This window comes from Trachurus japonicus, chromosome 24, assembly GCF_045865225.1.
Source record: "Trachurus japonicus isolate A0001 chromosome 24, Traja_1.0".
In the NCBI taxonomy this organism is placed as follows: domain Eukaryota; kingdom Metazoa; phylum Chordata; class Actinopteri; order Carangiformes; family Carangidae; genus Trachurus; species Trachurus japonicus.
This window is the reverse complement of record NC_140930.1, coordinates 13736884-13753598: the sequence shown is the minus strand read 5'-3', so window position 1 is coordinate 13753598 and position 16715 is coordinate 13736884. Positions and strand designations below refer to the sequence as shown.

General features: G+C 42.1%; 1 protein-coding gene across 9 annotated transcripts in view; it reads right to left on the bottom strand.

Annotated features, from left to right (window-relative positions):
- The window catches only part of gphnb (gephyrin b), a 103633-nt gene that overhangs the window by 33891 nt on the left and 53027 nt on the right, over positions 1-16715 (bottom strand). For all 9 annotated transcript variants that reach the window (XM_085770417.1, XM_085770418.1, XM_085770420.1 and 6 more), the window contains exons 7-8: positions 12061-12333; positions 9254-9388 (exon numbers count right to left, since the gene is read on the bottom strand). In XM_085770417.1, coding sequence (XP_085626543.1) covers positions 9254-9388; positions 12061-12333 — 408 coding nt within the window. The remainder of the gene's footprint in view (positions 1-9253; positions 9389-12060; positions 12334-16715) is intronic.

Sequence of the window (16715 nt, the reverse complement as noted above, 5' to 3'; positions counted from 1 at the left end):
CTGTGTGTGTGTCTCTCTCTCTCTCTTTCTCTCCTCGCCTTTCTTTCTTTCTTTCTCACTCACTCACTCCATCATAAATCCTCCACACCTCCAGCAGGCCTCCAGACGCGGAGTCACTTTTATGAGCTTTACTGCACTAGAGGAGGACAATAACACATATCTAGTGGTGCTCGCACACCACCACACACACACACACACACACACACACACACACACACACACACACACACACACACACACACACACACACACACACATACACACACAAAGCGGTCAATATAGTGTCAGGTAAAAAACCGAGCTTGAAAAATTTCCGTAGATCACAAAGGCGTATAACAAGTCCTATCTGTGGTTTCCACAGGGGGATAAACCTTTAAGGAATGATGACACGAGCTGTAAAACAGTACTGGAGCATCAGACTGCGCCAGGCCTCCTGGTCCTCAACGGAGCTGGCCGACAATCACATCCAGCCAGTCACACACTCACTCACTCAGTGCAGCACTGTGTGTGCACATAAACACAGACTAATGTCATGGAAACACAGGAACAAGGAAAAAACACTTTCTTGGATCCAAGAAATCCAGAAATAACTGCGTTTAGATTCTCAAACGAAGGAAGGAGAAATAAAGACACACAAGGTCACTGAGACAGCATCATATGAGGTTACACTAGGTAGGATAAGGGTCAAAAGGTCTGTAACCTCAGGATGCTGGCATAACTTTATGAGTCACCTTACTGTTAAGTAGTCGACTGTATTATTATCATTTATCTATTTTATCATCATTATTATTATTCTTTTTTCTGTATCCCGAACTTATTATTCCAGGAACACTTATGACTTCTCATGTTATTGTCTGACCTTACCCTTTGTGTCTTCTCTGTGTTGTACCATTTGAGCTGCTTTTTTCCCCTCTTTTTTAGGGCTGGCCTGATCATGAAGTCTGTGATCGATTTTTTTTTTTCCCCTTTTTGACACCGGTTCTCATCGGCAATTGTTACATTGAAATGAGTAGACTACTTGGCATCCTGGAAACCTGCCTGATAATTTTTAGAGACATGCAGTGTTTGTTTTCCATACATTCATTATGTACGCCACAACCCCCTGTTTGACGTTACAATCACATCGAAGCTTCGATTATGATCGATTTTATGTCCGTGAACAATCGATTATCTAAATATGGTAATCGGAACAGCCCTATATTTATAAATACAAAATTTATAAACACAGAGTGCTGGTCAACTGTGAACCTTCACGTTGGCCTCAGTGTTTCTGTATCCACTGATGGATAAAAACTGATGAATGAACCTAAAAGAGCCAAGTCTCCTATAGTTTTTCAATTGGCAGACCATCCATCCTGGAGCCAATCACAGGGCCGACAAATAGAGACAAACAACCTCACATTCACAATTTAGAGTCACCATCGACCTACACAGGCGCAGGGAGAACACGCAAACTCCATCCAAACCCAGTCTTGGGGATCAAACCTTTCCTGTTGTGAGTGCTGACCCACTGTACCACCATGCCGCCCCTCCTCTGTGTTGCTCTATCCCCTGATACTGTATATCTCAATGCTGCTGCCTGAATTAATGCAGCAAATTAACATGTAGCATTATTAAACTGGTTCACAGGCTTTCCAAACTAATACATAACAATAATTAGAAATACTAATACTAATTATGATTATGCTTAATTATGCTATTAATAATACGGATTTGGATTTGGTCAGTAGAGACTCACACTTCATGATCGGATCTTTACTGCAGAAACGCATTCGATCCTTTTACTGTCTCATCTCTGAGCTCTTCACTCCTATAAACTATGAAAAAAAAAAAACTGAATGAAAAATCTGCAGAAGGGTTTGAAAATATTTGTTTTTCTTGCCTGCAGACTTCAGGTTCAAACGTCCACCAGTTGGAGGTTGGAGTGTGACCCCCAGAGGTGAAATAAAGGGCAAAAGAAAATCTGCAAAGCACTCTCTCCTGCTCGTAAAGATTAGCCGCTGTGTAACTGAAAGCAAACCCGAGGAGCATATTTACATTTGTTGTCTGCTCCTGCCTGCTCTCATGTGACTTATGTGGCAGTGGAGGTTTTTCAAGGTCGCAGCGCAAAGAGCTACAGAAGACAAGAGGAATATCTCATGGAGCTGGATGGAGCGAGTTCAGAGATGTATTTATGTGTCTAATATAACAACAGTCATTTTCTGCCTGTAATTATTATTTTTTTCTGATATTATAATCACATCTATTCATTATGGGGACAGATAGACGTTATAAATTGGTGTTTGTATGTGTGAAGAGTGAGCATGCTTTGTTTAAGGACTTTTATTCTGAAAAGACAATAATAATTTAAAAAACAAAAAAATGATGAAAGCATTCAGTGACCCTGTATGGAAGCATCTGAATCCTTTATGTTTTTCCCATTTATTTATCAATGAGTTTCTTCTTTAATCTTTCACTCATTTGCACACACAACTATTACTATCACAAATATTAATAGCATGTGTAGCCTACTCATATGCAAGGTATTGACACAAAAACGTGCCAGACTGCCTAGTAGAGTAGTTATAGTGGTTCCACTGTAAGATTTCCCCCCAAAATACACACACACACACACGAATACTCCCAATTCCCCAGCAGACGTCCGTGACAGAGCCATGCACCCAGCGGACATTAGCAGTGCCACTCTTCTGCACTGCAGAATGCCGCCTGCTTCATCGTCACAGCTCACAAACAGGGCCAAAGGAACACAAGGTTACACACTTACACACACACACGTTTGGCTACACATTGAAAGTTATGGACAGCGTGGACTCATGTCTCCTGTACAGGCAGTGGATGATTGATCCATCACACCACAGCCGGGCTGATCTGACATTGGAGCGCTGCTTACGCACACAAGCCGGAGCGCCTCATTCATCTCCCTCTGTCTGATCACTTCACTCTTGTCAATGATCCTCTGTCACAACTCATTTGGAAGTGATGAGTCTCTGATCGGTGTACAGATCAGGCTCAGGCCAAATGCCATGGACATTTCCTTTTTTCTTTTCCTGCTTGGTTCACAAACCACGAATGTCACATTTGTTTTGACTCCTGTCAAAATCATGCAAGGGTCACACTGTTCAATAGCAGAGCTCGTTCCTGTTCTTGCTAAATTTCACTCTGGTTAGTATGACAATATATTAAATACCAAATCATCTGCAGAAATAATAGATTTGGAGACATTTTGTGACATTTTAAGAATGAATAATGCATAAAATCAAAAACTAAAAAAAGGAAACTCACGGTCAAAGCAGCTTATCACACACATCACATCTCCCGTTGCACATGCAAGTGCATTTACATATGAGCCGGACTGTTTGCACATGTGTGCATATTAACACTGTTTTGTTTTGGCCTGTGGCAGCGACCACAGAGGAGATACGTCCACGGTGAAGGTCATGCACGTGGCGTGGGCTGAATGACGCTGCCGCGCTCTGACTCACATTTCCCACATTTCAGCAGAGAAGGAGGAAGTGATTTCCATAAGCCTGGGCTGCACAGCCATACATCAGGCCATTAATCAAAAACAAAACAACCAAAAAAAAAAAAAAAAAGCTGCTATAGGATCAGTGCAAAGTGAGGCAGTGTCCTCTCGGTGCACAGCCAGCACCTGGAGGAAGTTGGTGCGAGGGCGCCACGAGGGAGAGAGAGGGAGACCGATGAATGCTTTAATCAAAATAAATGCCAATATCAGTCAAGCTGACGGGATGTTTGGAAGAGTATACAACACACAGAGCATAAATAATGTGAGCACTTGCAGACACATCAAGGTGAAAACTCTGACAGAGAGGGGGGAGATGAAAGGGCAGCAGACCGGCTTCAGGAACATCATCATTTCATGGATTGAACTCAACATTAAAAATGAGCCAACACTTTATTTACAGTCTGATATTGACTGATTATCAACTGACTGAAGGAACAAACTCAGCAAGTCTCTTTGAATACTTTTTTTTTTAAATATCTAAAATAAAATACAGATAATAATTATTTTTGTTGTTATTTCTTGCTCCTCAGAGCCCGGTTTCTTTTTTTTTTTTAAACCACCGTCTATTGGTCGTAACAACACTCGGCTGTTACATGTGATCTGCGAGCCACCTCTGAGCCTCTGAGCTCCCCGACTTAGATCAGTGAGAATCTGCAGCATGAAGTCAGAATATCAAGTAGAATATTATATTAATAGGTATTAATACTGGATTTTGACACATGGTCCCTCTTCCACAAGACAGAGCCCGAGGATCAAGTAGAAATACAGGAGGTGCATTCAGACCATTTTGTATTTTCAGTTTGTGCTAATCAGTTAATTATCCATCCATCGTCTCTGTATCATTTATACAGGGTCAACAGGCCCGGAGCCAACTCTAACCCCCCTCGGACAGGCTGCCAGCTTGTCACAGCACTGACATCTAGAGACAAACTACCACTCTATCACACACACATCCAAAAAAAATGATTTGTCAGAAATGTTTTAGTTCGGAGACCAACGCATCACTTATGCAACAACCTGCGGATGTGACGGGGACATAGATTTCAAGACGACTGGTTTATTGTGACCAACAGTCACAAAAGAGAAAAATAAAAACAGTAACACCTGCGCTGCATGGGAAATAGAAAAAAATGCCCTCTGACAGTCGCCATCGCCAAATTCTCAAACCTCAGGATGTAAAGTCTAATCTCGACTTCGCCCTTTAACCTAAACTAATTCTATTTTGGACAGGAACTCCAACCCTGAGGATGAAACAAGCTCAGACTCATCTTCTCAAAATGAGGCTAACTACAGGTTTTTAGTGCCACCTCATTCTCACTCTGGGCTATTCATTTCAAATCCAGGATCCAGGTTTTTTTTTTTTTGAGCTTGAAAACAAATCCTACGTCTCAAAGTAAACACCACAACATGACACACAGACAAACACACAACCTGATTAAAACACATATATAAACAACAAAGTGCAGAAGCTACCTGGAAAACATGAAGTGGTAGTTGTCTCAGCAAATGAGTGCACACACAAAAAAACCCTCACCAATATTGCTCCAGTGAGGATAAGAAGAGGAAACACAACCTCTCACACACTCACACACACACACACACACACACACACACACACACACACACACACACAGTCAGCCATCCTCTGAGTCAAACCCCCTGCTCCCATATGCTTCATTAATCCAAACTCACCATTACATAACTGTACTAAATGCTCACAAGAGTGGAAGGGTACAACTACCCTCTCTGTGTCTTGTGTGTGTGTATGTGTGCGCGTGTGCATGTGTGTCTGTCTGTGTACATGTGTGTCTGTCTGTGTGTGCCTTCTTGTGCGTACACAAGTAAGAGACAGTGTGACAAGAAGAGAAAGAAAATCTGGTTACATGAATGGTTGTAGAGTTGCTCATTTTGTAATCCTTTTGTATCTGCCTTCATTTGTGGGCTGCTGTGCATGTGCATGTGTGTGTGTGTGTGTTGGGTATGAGAGTGAGGAGGACAATTTCTCCCTTAAGGATGGTTTTGTGCATCCAATTTCACTGTATGTATATATGTGTGTGTGTTTGTGTGTTGTTGCTCTGCAGACAGACAGGTTTGGACATGAGATCTGAGTCCGCACTCCTCAGACTTTCTGCTTAATAGCGAAAACCTGTGAGCTGGTGAGTTACTCTGACAGGTACACACACAACATTTATGCAGCTTGCATGAGTGCAACATACACACACACACACACACACATTGGACACTAGTACTACCACTGATATTTAATCGCTTTAATCACACCCAAACACGCACACAATCCCAGAACTTGACAAATACGACATGTGCTGGAAATGCTGACACATGACCTGTGTGCATTTGTGCATGTCTCCATTTGGCGGAGTAGCGTTTCCTTGCTTTTGTGCTCTGCTCTGTGAGCCGTGGCGTCAGTTTCTGCTTGCATGGCGGCGGCGGCGGCAGCAGCAGCAGCAGCGGTGGCAGCGGCAGCGGAAGCAGCAGCAGCAGCAGCAGCAGCTCTGGCGGTGACAAGATTAAGACCTACTCCATACCTTCTCCTCTCAAAGCCACCACGCAGCGCTTGCCAACAAGACCAAGCTAACAAACTAAACACAGCCCACAGTGGCACATGAAATGCATCAGTGAAGAGAGAGGTTCTGGCTCCGGCTCCGGCTCCGGGGACATTGTGTACATACTGTCGGCCGCCGCTTGCGACGTGGGAATTTCAAAGAACATATGGCAGCTTGTCGCTGGGAAACAGCCTGTGTCAGAATCTAAACAGGCTGAGAGCTATACCTAGAAAAGCCATTAGCGGTCTGTTATCTGCACATGTACAAAGACACACATGTCCAGACGAGCGCATCACACACACACACACACACACACACACACACACACACACACACACACACACACACACATATACAAACGCTGACTAATGTGGTTGGCATGTGATCTTGACAGGCTCAAACCGGGTCACTGACAACGGAAGAGAGACTTCAGGTGTGTATTTGCATGTTAGGGCAACAGGAAGGGACGGGGAGGGGGAGTGATGGGAGAAGACGTCTAACTGGCTGCATCAGTGGAGCCAGCAGCAGCAGCAGCAGCAGCAGCAGCAGCAGCAGCAGCAGCAGCAGCAGCAGCAGCAGCAGCAGCAGCAGCAGCATTAAAGCTCCCCACTGTCCAATTATTTACAGCTACACACTCGGTAGCTCAGCTGAGGTCAACACAGTCTTAGATAAGTCTGAGGCTCTCCAAACACTATCAGTGGACTCAACTGCCATCGCTGTGAGCCGGAGCGGCCGGCGCAGTGCAGAGACAAACAGCAGCGTAGGTTTAAGTCAATGACACACAGGATGCAGCAGGACACAAGTTACATACACAACGACAGCTGCAACGTTTCACAGCTATTCTGCTGCTACGATGACTTTCAAACTCCTGTTTTATTTCCACGTTTCCTACACATTTGAAATGCCCAAATTCCATACTTTTTTCAGACTTCTCGGTAGAAAAATTCAAAATAATTTGTGAAATTTAAGTAAATAGATGTGCATAATCTAAAAAAAATCATGCAATTAATCGTTTGTTTTCATTATTCTAAGTGAATGCCATTATGTCACCTAATAATTTCCAGGAGATTGTAGCTAGGTAAAAAAGCACATAGAAAATAATTATCCCAAATAACTTCAGATAAGACCAAACCCAGATAAGTATTAAAATAAATATATTTCCATACATACATACTATATCCAGACCTGGAAATCAAATTCCATACTCTTCCAAACTTTCCATACTTGCATAGGAACCCTGTATTTCTTTTGCCACAAATCATCATCATCATCAATGTGTAGTTTGTGTTACCAGCAGCGACTACACAAACTGATGAGTCCAGCTAACAGAATATGGCACCAAACTGGGGCAATAAGATAGAACAGTAATGTCTCAGAATGACACTGTGCACCCAACTCTATTGTATGGAAATTTTCCTATCACACCTCTCAGCGGGTTCGAGCCCCACCGGCTCAGCTCGTCACATCCACAGTGTCGTCACATCGGGCTGAACGACTGTGCTGTGTGTATCAATAATGTTCAGCGAGGATCCGAGTGACGTGTCATCGCTTTTTTACAAACACCCAAACATTGCTTTGCAGAAAGAGAGAGAGAGAGGGAGTCAGCTCTCCTCTGGCTGCTCCCTCTGTTTCACGACCCTCCCTCCCTCCTCCATCAACATCCCATTCTTCTGTTCCCATAGCAACCCCTCCCCACCGACACCACCACTCATATACTCCCATGGCACCTGCCTGCTGTCCAGGAGACACATGGAGACGTGACACTTACAGATGAGGTGAAAGAGAGAGGAAAGAGAGACAGAGAGAGAAAGAAAGAAAGAAAGAAAGAAAGAAAGAAAGAAAGAAAGAAAGAAAGAAAGAAAGAAAGAAAGAGGGATAGTTGGCGTTTTAAAAACCTGCAGGAGAGATGGGTTAAAACACAGAAGGATACTTGGACATTTCATTACAGTTTGTTTGTTGCATTTGGCATCGAGAGTTGTGCATCTTCAGTTTAACAAGTTATCAGGCCCCAAAGTTTCTGAACATGGTGGATTTTGGTTTCTTTCTGGTGGGGGACAAGTGGACAAAATGTTTAAGTATCCCATTGAAGCAGGGACAGACAAAGCAGACTGGGGGGACATACAGTAGTTATAAACAATTGCAATGTGTAAAACCTTGGGAAATAAAACTATAAGCATATGCATCCCAAGCAGAAGACCCACAACCTGCTGTCTTTGTAAACATACAAAAATATACACACACACACACACACACACACACACACACACACACACATATATATAAACAAACAAGGAGGGGTTCCTTCCAACACACTGAAACAAACAAAAAATAACTACAACTCTGCCAAGTTAGGACACTGAGAGAAGAGGACGATGTGTGTGTGAGCATGTAACGACACGACTAGACCATCTGAATTAAAATTAAGGCTACTGTTATGTATGAGTGTAAGAACACAACAGTTTATGAAACAAAAAACACAATTGTGAACTCGTTCCAACCAGAAAAGAACTTATACACAAAATATCAAACTGAACTGATACAAAAACCTCATGATACATTTGTTTTTTTTTTACTTGAGCAAAGACAAAAATAGGCATGAGCAGGATTTGTGTGTGTGTGTTTGTACTGCATGAACTACTACCCTGGTGAACAGTCAAGTTGCTGTTGCTGCTCATTTTAACTCATCAATTTTACATTTATTTTATGTACAGATGAAAAAAGGAGAAAAAAATACAACAAAACTCAATAAAAAAAAGAAACAAGGAAATAAATCATGTAATTGGAGAGTCAGACACCTGTTTGACCTCCCTTACTTTAACTTATTGATAAAACAAATAACAAATGAGCAGTTTAAATGTAAATCTTCTCATCAAACTCCTGTTAAAAGTAAATACATATATTAAGTTTCCAGAATATATATTTTAAACTGATCATCTGTCTGACAACATCTGCAGAATATGATCTAGTTAAAACATTCAGAGGTGTCTGAGATGTATTGTATTGTATTGTTTGAGGTGTAATGAAGCTGTTAAGGATTAAGGAAATAAATATTTTTAATTCAACTCCCCACAAGGATATAAGCACAACAATGATGAATCTGTTTTTGCATAAGTGTTGTGTGTTTGTGTGTGTGTGTGTGTGTGTGAGTGTGTGCATGTGAACTCACTTTGGGCGTGGGACAAGAAGCCGTAGAGAGGCGGGAGGTGGCCTGTGCGCGGGGCGACTCCGAGGGCGTGGTGCTGAGAGAGGCGGTATCCCTGGGCAACACCTGCACACCCCGCGAGATAATGGAGTCGGGGATCTGAGATCACACACACACACACACACACACAATACGCAGACACACGTGCATATTAACACCACACACACACACACACAGTGATATTAAAGATCCAGCAAGGCACAAACACACACACAGTAGTACAACATCCAGACAACACAAACTTATAGTATATTATAGTACACACACACACACACACACACACGCACACACACACACACACACACACACACACACACACACACACACACACACACACACACACACACACACACACACACACACACACACACACACACGCGCACACACACACTCACAACCGAATCCAAATATTTCAACATCTCTGGTGTGTTGTCAAACTTGAATGATCAGGATGCAGGTGAAAGACAGATGACGGTGTTGAGTCTTACCAACATCCACGTGTGACTGGACAATGAGGTGAGACGTTACCGTGACAACAGAGCCTTAAAGAAGTTCCAGGCTGCAGAACGGGACGAGATGGGATGATGAGGATGATGACACATGTGAGTGGACAGAGCAGACACACACACACACACATGATGAGGATGATGATGATATGTAAAGGAAGTTGGTTAAACATGTCTGTAACTTTTTAACTAAATGAGCTCATGTGTCTCTGATTTGAAAAATTAATCGAACAATAATCGATTATTAAATTAAAGCAGAAGTAAGCGATCCGGTCGTTTTAGCTAACTTCTTGTCAGCCGATGGAGTTAGCAGCCCCCGCCCTCGTCATGGATCTATTGGTCCTCGTCCCTACGTCACCACATTCACGCGCATCCCTTGGCTGCACACACAGCCCTTCATGCCGTTCTCTCTCCTCATTGGATAAAAACTGTAGGATACAAGGAAGTATACAAGAAGTTTTCTCGTTGGCTTACAGCAGAGCAGAGTGACTGACAGACCCGTGTTTCGGTCCAAACACTCTATGTAAGTGATTGCTGTCGGAAGATATAACTATTTAAGACTTATATTAACACAAACATTCCGCTTACTTCTGCTTTAATTGTCAACTATTCTGATAATCGAATAATCGATTTGAGTAGTTTTTTAAGAAATAAAAAATAAATTCTCTGATTTCAGCTTCTTAAATGTGAATATTTCTGGTTTATTTGTTCGTTTATGACAATAAACTAAGTCTCTCTTTGGTTTGTGGACAAAACAAGACATTTGAGGACGTCATCTTGTGGTTTGAGAAACACTGATTGACATTTTTCAACATTTTATTGACCAAACAACTAATCGATTAATCGTTTAAATAAATGACAGATTAATCGAAAATGAAAATAATCGTTAGTTGCAGCCCTACTAGCAAAGATACAAGAAATAAAGTTTTGAATATAATCCAATAAGAACGCTTGGCTCCTACTTTAGTTGCAGGATTAATAGTTGCAAAAGTCCACATTTCTGTAATAAACATGGCCAGTCTCACGTCTACAGCGCCTCTACATCCTGCTGGGAAATGCAGCCTTGTTTGTATTTGCATATCCACACTATTATACAGTTCATGTGTCCACCGCTGCAGCTCTCTGGTAAAACCTATAATCCAATGTGCACCTGGCAAAAATAATATCCAGGAGCATCCAGCCCTGTGATAAACTTTTAAAACTTTGGTAAACACAGTACTGTAAATGTGACAGGTCTTCATAGACACATTGAGGTCATTCAGACACATTTTACCATTGACCTAGTACACATACTCTACATTTCTGAGTATCACAGAACTCGGCCAAGTTTCCCACGGTTATTAAAGAGCAAACTGTGGTGAACACTTTTGCTCTCTCTGAAGCTTCACCGTCTCATCTGAGTGACAACCCAAAAAATCAGGCAAAGTAATAAGTAAGTAGTAGTAAATATTACATTTTTCCTCAGTCGATGTGAGGGTCTAAGGGCAGAGGATGTTGTCATGATGCTGTGTAAAGCCCTTTGAGACAAACTGTTTGTAAAAATGGGCTATATGAATAAAACTGCCTTGCTTTGCCTAATACAGATGTTAGGGGGTAGACGTTAAAGTAAAAACAGTAATTCGCCATTTAAAGGTGCTACCTGTAGCATTTTCAAACATCACTATATCTTGATCAAGGAAACTGTAAACCTTTGTTGTAATAAGAGACTAATTTCAGTGTTATCAAAGAGTACATCAACCTACAGCACTTCATGGTTATGCGTATTGACAGCTACAGCAGCAACATCTAACACAGATTCACAAAGCAATGTAATCTTTGTATTTTTTCTTTATATATCAATCAGACTCTTAATTCTCCTATTGAGAACATCCCAAAACTAAATTAAGCTGATCTCACTGGTTGACCTGTCTTCCTATCTTTAAACTGCACACAGCTGAGAAAATACCAGACTGTCCTATTTCATATCAGTGGGACAAATCGTGCAAGTCGTCACAAAAAATGTCACAATTCTCATAAAGGACACTGTTGTACTGTATGTCAAACAAACATGTTAATACATGTTTCTTCATTGTCAGTAATGTAGTGTTAGCATTAATAGATATTATATTCTTAATTATTTTAGATATGACTCAGTGATGTTATGTTAAATCCTGGCTGCAGCACCTTTAACATGTTTGTACTATTGTAGATGAAATGTGAAGATGACAGCTGAAATGGATGAACTCTGCCCCTCTCCTCTCTTCTCCTCTCCTCTGCCATCGTTACCTTGGCGGCGATGGATGCGGCGGTGATGTGGGAGGAGGAGCTGTCTTCGGTGGACGCCACGCCGCTGTCCTTCTTCTCCTCGTCCTCCTCCTCGCACTGCACGCCCTTGTCCTCTGTCTGGCGGCGCGGCGAACTGTTGGGCGGCGGCGAGAGGGGCGGCGGTGGCGACGGCAAGTCCTCCAGCTCGTCCGCCGCCTCCTTTACCTTCACCACCGCGTCCCGCAGGAGGTCGATTGCGTGCGGCAACGCTGGCAGGATGAACTGGAAGCATTCCTGAGACAGAGGACAGAGAGACGGAAGAAGATATGAGTTATTATTTCCTTAAAGCGTCACTGTAACTTAATAATAGTAAATAATAAATACAGTAAATTTTCAAAATAAAACACCTGCAGCCGGCACAAACAAATAACATTCACAATGAAAAACAGCAAAATGACACTGGTGGTGTCAGTAACTGAGCACAATATACCTTATATAAGGCCTGGGGGATTAAAACAGCATAATGTCACAATAGTTTGTGTGGCAATATTGTATCGATTCACAGACACCATGTATTGATCATTTATTATATAAACTGCATATATGAGCTGAAATTTTAGTTTTGAGTCATTTTTCTGACTGTGTTGGTCAGTGTCTCTGCTACACAATCACAATTATATAAGAATGAAAATGATTTTAGTGAGATAAATAGATTGACAACTAGTAGATACATTTAATTTGCAGTTGCAAAGGTATTAAATCACAATGTATAACAATAAGTTATTACAATATGTTTAAAACTGCAATAATACTGTATAAGTACTATCATTATATCGTATTGTGGGGTCAAATTCCATCAGTGCAACATAAATATTGATGTCACATACAAGTCTCTGCCTTCTGAGTGTCTGTTTTTGTTTTCACTCACTAATCTCCTCTCTTTTACTATTTTCCCTCATTCAGGGTTAAACACACCACCTGCAACAGTTTCACAATAAAAGTCTCAGAAATTATCTTGAAGCGCGGTGCACTGGAGAGGAGTTTTGTGTGTGTGAGTTCTCAAAGTTAAAGAGCATCATCACATTAAAAGCCTCAGAGGAAAATAGGGAGATTACGTCCTTTGAGCTACTGGAAGACTTTTAATGTGAACACATCCATGTAGAGAAGAAAAAAAAAAGGAGGCAAAGTAGGACTGAAGAACGGGAAATAATTAGAGAGCAAAAACATATTTTGCTGTGAGTGAAAAAGGAAGAGCAACAGATAGTTGACGGTGACATGGGTACGGACTGAACTGGTTCTTCCTGAATTCATGATTCATGGAGGCGACGACGAGTAAACACGGAAGAAGAGAAGAGGAGATTAATCTAGATGAAAACACACAACAAAACTAAACAGACTTTATGCTCCACTATGCTGCAGTCTACTCGTGTCTGCGTGTGACCCTGCTTGAGACGTCACTGCTAAAAAAAAACCAAAAAACCCCCCAAAAAACCAAACAGATTTCCCTCTCCTCCTCAGATCACAGTGCCTCCCTCTGGCCACATTTATACCAGCCTCCTCCTCCATCTCTGTTCCCCCTCTCCGGTGTCTCTCTGTGTGTCAGTGTGCCTGTGGGCTCCTCGGCGATGCTAAACGCTCCATTCTCCTCACTCCCAAGACAAGAGCTAATCTGTGAAATTATTTATCTTCCTGTGTATTTTAAGCATTGAGAAGATACATTATTAATAAATCGCCCCCACGCTTTACAGTATCTACGCCGGCTGCACACACTGGGCTCTCAGAGCAACCTCTCCATGCTCCATGTCCCTCCTCTATTTCTTCTTATTTAACGTCGTGTGCACACACACACACACACACACACACACACCACAGGCTGGATTAAATATGACCGTGTTAACCTTAATTTGAGTGCATTTAAAAGCCAATGCATCCACGCAAAGGATGCATGACTGACACCACCAAGGACTCCTCAGAGCGGCAGATGAAAGAGGTCGAACGGGTTAATCTCAGCAGTCGACCACGAGCCCCCTCCCAGCCCCGCTGTGCAGCCGCCAGCTAACCTTTCCTCCCTCATTCACACACACATACACACAGACAGACACACACCAGCCCCAAAAGCCCTCAGCTCACAGTGGACTGTTTATGCCTCTCGCTCTCGTGTGTTTGAAGCGCACATCTGAGTGTTTTTTGTTTTTTTTGAGAGAGAGAGAGACGTGGAAAGGAGGGCTGGGTGGGTCAGGCTGGAGTGGGGAGGGATCGGGCAAAAAGAAGGAGCGAGGATGGTGTCAAGGAGCCTGGAGACATTCTTCCTTTCCCATTTTTCTCCTTTCATTGCGTGCCGGGGATTTTTTTTTTTTTTAGGTACGTCAGGAGGAGTGTTTTTTTTTCTGTTCTTATTCTCTGTTTTGTCCTGGAGGAGAGTAACTGTCAAGAACACTAAAGAGCAGAATCCCTGGATATACTGCCAGCGGATGAGAAACACAAGCAAGAGAGAGGGATGATGGAGGGAGAGGGGGAAGGCGATGATGCTGTTCTGCGAGGAGGGAGGAAGGCAGGGAGGGGGAGGAAGACAGACAGCAGGCAGAAAGAAAGAAGGGATGGAGAGAGATTAAGAGAGAGACAAAGTAGGAGAAATGCAGACTCAGTGAGAGTGAGACAGAAGAAGGAAGTGAAAAACAGAGAGAAAAGTAAATAACAAATAGGGAGATGGAAAAATACGATTTACATTTCAAAAAAAACTCTGAAATATCAACTGTAAAACTCCATCATGGGAACATTTTGACATTTCTATATTAAAAACCTACTTGTGGACTAAATGATGAGTATATATTAAGAGCTCAAACACTGTTAAAAAATATCATAACACATAGTTTCACATTATATTCCCCACATTTTTTCACTGGGCCCCACTGGTACTAGTCTGAAGCTCAGTGACTGGAAACCACTAACTTACACCACCAGCATTAATCCTGCGACAAAAGAAGTAACATTAAGAAAGTGAAGGATGAGCTGCGATGAAAGAGCGTTTAGAGAAAGTAGATACGGAGCATGGAGGCCTGAGATATACTGAGCTGTGCATTTCCTCTCTGTTCCCAAAGGGGAGATTTGTTCCCACAGTGTGTACATTGTTCACGCCACAGTAACACAGACATATCTGCTCAGTACAGAAACATCCCTGTAGATTATATTTATATATATATACACAAACCACACACAGGCACATAACTGCACATAGATTAAGAGACAGAGGGGTTAAGTCTTGAATGGATGAGTCTCAGCCACACACGGATAACTTCCCAGACACTGAAACAAGCACATGATTGTGTGTGCATGTGTTTTTGTTGCATGTATAGAAATGTCTGGGCAGTGTGCAGGAATGTCATCATTGGTGGTGCGTATATACAAACATCCTCCCCACAGGTGAATACCAGCACTGCAGGTGGAGGCATCATCACCAGAAGTTGAAAAATATTTTGTCATCATCACATTAGAAGAAAAAAAAAAGCCATTGGAGGCGGAGAAGCAGTAAAAACATTATCATTATCATCTCGCCATGTGCTATATAAAGCTAATATGGACCAAATTAATTAAAAACTATGAGTATTGTTGATGTCATAATAAGTGTTGTTACTATAATTATTGCAAAAAGCCTGACAAGGAGCCCATCATCGTCGTCCTGCCCTGACGTTCCCTGTAGACGACTCTACCTTGTCAAAGCGTCTTTGTCCCCGTGGGAAGCCGTCTCTCTCCTGAGTCCTGACGCTTGATAAAAGCACGATGCTAAATCGCTGGAGAAAGCCTTTAAACATGTTTGTCACGTCAAAACAAACTCCAAACTTAAAGGATCCGCCGTTCCCTCCTGACATAATATCCGTAAAAACATTTACATAGTCGCGGAAGACTGAAACTTTTTTTTAAAATTCAAAGTCAAAGTGTTCAAGGCAGATCAGTCGGGAAGGTTTCTCAGCTCGGAGGCTAAAATCACATCCTCACCTCACGATGAGCGGGATCACATCATTAGATACTTAAGCTGTAGTGAACACAAAGCTGCGATTGAACTCTGTGCAATCAAAATACAGTATGAAGATTGGGTCTGTAAATGAAGCCAAAGAGACAAAACAAGCTTAAAGGGATAGTTCATCAACATTTTGGCAAATTGGCCCATTGCATAATCCCTATAGTTTTAGGAGATTATTATCATTACCTTTAATTGTCGGTGCAAGCTATTTTTAGAACGGCGGAGCAGAGCCGCAAGCTGCTCAGAGCTACGCTACGGAGGCTCATGGGATTTCTTGGTTTCCCTCATCAAACTCATCAAATACACAATCCAACAACTCCAAAACGCTCTTGTGCTTAAGACGGAATTGTTTTTGAGGTAAATTCATGCAAAAAAAATGATGCGCGTTCCCGACGAGGGTAGTTTTTTGGCAAGCAGTCGCTGCATTTGCCTCGAAAACAACTCTGTCTCGTAACGTTATTCTGTTATTATCTCCAGAGGTGGGTAGTAATGCGCTACATTTACTTCGTTACATTTACTTGAGTAACTTTTTGGAAAAATTGTACTTCTAAGAGTAGTTTCAATGCAGCCTACTTGTTACTTTTACTTGAGTATATTTCTTCAGAAGAAGCGGTACTTTTACTCCGTTACATTTAGCTTCATTCCGGTCGCTACTCGC